Source organism: Stegastes partitus, unplaced genomic scaffold, assembly GCF_000690725.1.
Source record: "Stegastes partitus isolate 25-593 unplaced genomic scaffold, Stegastes_partitus-1.0.2 Scaffold1109, whole genome shotgun sequence".
NCBI classification, from domain to species: domain Eukaryota; kingdom Metazoa; phylum Chordata; class Actinopteri; family Pomacentridae; genus Stegastes; species Stegastes partitus.
The window spans coordinates 74,398-77,971 of record NW_007578840.1 but is presented as its reverse complement, the minus strand read 5'-3'; the positions used below and the strand labels follow the sequence as shown (position 1 = coordinate 77,971).

General features: G+C 45.8%; 2 protein-coding genes across 2 annotated transcripts in view; both read right to left on the bottom strand.

The window, feature by feature from the left end:
* The window catches only part of LOC103367976 (deleted in malignant brain tumors 1 protein-like), a 22,360-nt gene extending 21,172 nt beyond the window's left edge, over window positions 1-1,188 (bottom strand). Inside the window, exons 1-2 of the mRNA XM_008296186.1 lie at window positions 509-1,188; window positions 232-258 (exon numbers count right to left, since the gene is read on the bottom strand). Of these exons, the coding sequence (XP_008294408.1) occupies window positions 232-258; window positions 509-542 (61 nt within the window). The 5' untranslated portion in view covers window positions 543-1,188. The remainder of the gene's footprint in view (window positions 1-231; window positions 259-508) is intronic.
* The window catches only part of sh3bgrl2 (SH3 domain binding glutamate-rich protein like 2), an 11,028-nt gene that overhangs the window by 4,876 nt on the left and 2,578 nt on the right, over window positions 1-3,574 (bottom strand). The window contains exon 2 of the mRNA XM_008296187.1: window positions 1,507-1,692. Coding sequence (XP_008294409.1) covers window positions 1,507-1,692 — 186 coding nt within the window. The remainder of the gene's footprint in view (window positions 1-1,506; window positions 1,693-3,574) is intronic.

Here is a 3,574-nt window from a genome sequence, read left to right as displayed (position 1 = left end):
AGAAACAATCAGTGGTACCCTGGATGTGGTTCTGGTTCTGATCAGTCACCAGAGGAACCTTTACAAAGTGACTTCTGGGTAAACGTTCCAGGCTCATATCAGCATGTGTGATGGTGGTTGGTCAGAACCAGAATTTTTGCCTTTTTACGATTGAAAACACGTGTTTCAGATTGAACGTTTGGACCAACTGGGCCCTGATTCTGTGAATAGAAGTGAGTGGAAGCCACTGACCTGAGAGCAGCAGCAGGCTCAGCAGACCTGCAGCACAAACAGGGAAACATTCACATCACAGCTTTACTTCTATTTTATTTTACAGATTGACACAAACATATCAGTCAAATGATGACAACAGACTGTGATGTTTAACTTCATGTCGAGGTTTGTCAGGAATATAAATGAATGCTCAACACTCAGAGCTGTAATTTATCAAACTAAAACATTTTCAGTGACTAAGTTCCATCATTCTGAGTAAAATGCTGCCTGTCACTGTGCTCTGACAAGGACTCACCGATTATCAGCTGAAGAGCAGAAATAAAGATCATGTTGTTTCTTCAGAGGCTGGAAACAAAACACAAACAACGAGAAACGGACTTTAGCTCTCAGAACGCTCAGAAAAACTGTCGGGTTTTGGAAGTAATCCGTATTTTTAACCCTCTTACCTCATAAATCCAAAACTCTGAAACTTTCAACAAAAACTTAGAATTTAAAATCAAACTCGATCATATGGTAAATATCCAAACAGCAGAAGCCTCATGAGGAGATCAGCAGGAATCAAAGCCACGTCCTGGACTTGGACTGCAAACATGTTGACTTTGGATCAATCATTAAAGACAGGATGAGACGAGCAGGCTTCATTTAGTGTCAGTCAGAGCCGGCACGTTTCTAAAACACCCGACATTCAGAGAAACACACGAAGTTTATCACATTAGCTGTGATTTATGGACACATGAAGGATCAGCTGGTTGTTGTGAAACTTCATCTGTTAACCTTCAGCCTAACAACACACACACTGTGTCTCCACAACATGACAGAAGCTGTGAGAAAGCCTCCACAGAGCAGCAGGACGACACATTCACAGGATCAGCAGACGTCATGCAGCCACTTTATTATCACTTCAATCTGCTTTACAAAGATTACATTTAAAATTCAGGCTCCAATGTAGAAACTCAAAGAACCAAACTGAGTCCAGCTGTGNTTTGTCATATTTCCAGAAGACTTTAAATAAATCTATGCTAAAAACAAAATGCATGATTGGTTCTTGTGACAAAAATGCCTGTTTTTAAATGAGTCCATGGGAGGAAAGTTCTAGGATTCACTGGAAACGAAACACTGATGTGACTGACATGGACTTTAGAAGTGAACGGAAACTTTAGTTCATGACTGCAGTCTGGATAAGGAACTCCTCTCCAGGCTCTAGAAACACAGAACGAAGTGAATCAAAATGACAAAATGACGTCCTTCAGGGAGGCGGTACCAGCACCATCAGGAGTTCTACATCCTCCTCACCCCACAGTACTGGTCCTGGTTGAAGATCTGTGGCGGCAGCGGGTTTCCCTTCTCCGGCTGCTTGTTTCTGGGGATGTTTCTGTACATCCAGAGCCTCTGGTCCTCCTGCATGGTGATGTCCACCTCCTGGAAACTGATCCTGTTGGCCTCCAGGAAGCCCACCACGGCCTGCTGCTGCTTCTTCACCTGAACAGGTGGGAACAGGAGGAAGACAGATCAGCTCATATCGTCTTTATGTCTTGTGTCACGCGCTGCCTGCTGCAGCTCCTCACTGGCAGGCCTCCCCACATCCACGCTCAAACCTCTGCAGATGATTCAGAATTCAGACGCTTTCATCCAAAGCGACGTACATCTGAGAGCAGATCACATTCACACACCAGCGGTGACAGAGCTCCATCAAGCTGCTGCCCGCCATCAGGAGCAACTTCAGGTTCAGTGTCTTGCCCAAGGACAGACTGTGGAGGGGATCAAACCACCAACCTTGTGATTAGAGGACAACCTGCTCGACCACCTGAGCCACGGCCGCCCCACCAGCAGCCCGTCTGGTGTTCAACCAGCCAAGAACAGCTCATGGACTGTTCTGATCGGTCACTGGCTTCCAGCTGCTTCAGATCCAAACTCTGACACTGAAGCAGAACCACAGAGAGAACATCTCCTCCTGCCTGAACTCTCTCCTTCAGGTCTACACTCCCTCTGCTCACTAACTGGACCAACCAGAACCTCCTGGTCCAACGACCACAACAGGCCCAGGTCGGTAGCTGGACTCTCCTCCTCTGTGGTTCTGGTGGTGGAACCAGTTACCAAACTGGTCCATCTGCTGACTCCCTCTCAGTCTGTAAGAACAGACTGAAGAGCAGCTCTTCACTCAACAGCCTGGAAACAAACAAACAAACAAACAAACAAAAACAATCCTCCTGCTCCCTCCCTACCGCCTGCTGCTGGCATCAGAACCCTGTCACACTGAACCTGTTCTGTGGTTCTGATCCAGGTTGTCTTCTCCTGACAGGTCCTTGCTGGTGTCGTATCTGCTCTCAGATGGACGTCGCTTTGGATTAAAACATCTGCTGAAGGAAACTGTACGTCTGCAGGTTTTTAATAATGTGGTGCTTTAATGTTCAGGGTCTGGACATGTTTGCGTGTTCATCTCCAGGTTTCTGACGTGTCAATGTGTTATTATCCAGGATTTCAAGGCTTTGCTGCCTGAACATGCAGGTTGTTGGTACTTTGGTGCATCCATGTGCACGTCTCCAGTTACTGCAGCTCCACTCTGTTAGAAGGAGAAGATGCCTGATCAGTGCCGGAGCTGTGAATCAGCTTCGTCTGACAGTTACGAGATCACCGGACGTCAGGGAGCTGCTTTCCTGTTTCTGAGAGGCAGCAGCTCCCTGAAGTCCTGAACTCTGAGCTGACTGAAGGTTTTTGTGGGAAACAAACGTCTGTGTTTAATTTTAGAAACAAAAAGTTCCCACAGAAACACAGTAAACATGTTTGGTGATGAGCTGGGTTTACATGGAGCTCAGCAGCATGAATTATGTAGAAACTATAACGATTCAAAGCATTTTAATTAAAGGTCCACATTCTGCTCATTAACAGGTTCATCATTTATCCAGAATCAGGCTACAGCCACATTTGTGTCATTAACTGAAACAGATTTGTTCATGTTCTGGTTTTTCAGTCAAAGCCGGTTAAACAAACGACGTCGGCGACCTCTGGCAGTCGTGTGAGTAAATGCAGGTCAAAACTCTGGGAGCTGGTCTTTCACTTCCTGTTTGCTTAGATTAGATCTGAGGCTTGATTCCATCTGATTGTTCCTGAACACAAAACAAGAACTTAGACAATAAAATGCAGTTTAGCAGCAGTGAAGCGGATCAAACACAGAATAAAGAAAGGAGAGCAGCAGGATCAGAGTTTCTACCTTCAGCCTGCAGCAGCCGTTTGTCGGCTTCATGGACAAACAAACGGACCAGCAGGTCATAAAAACAAAGAACAGAACCTGGAAGATGTTCAGGAGGGTTCTGTCTCTGAGAAACAGAAAATAAACATCAGATGTGGGTCTGTGGTCACATTA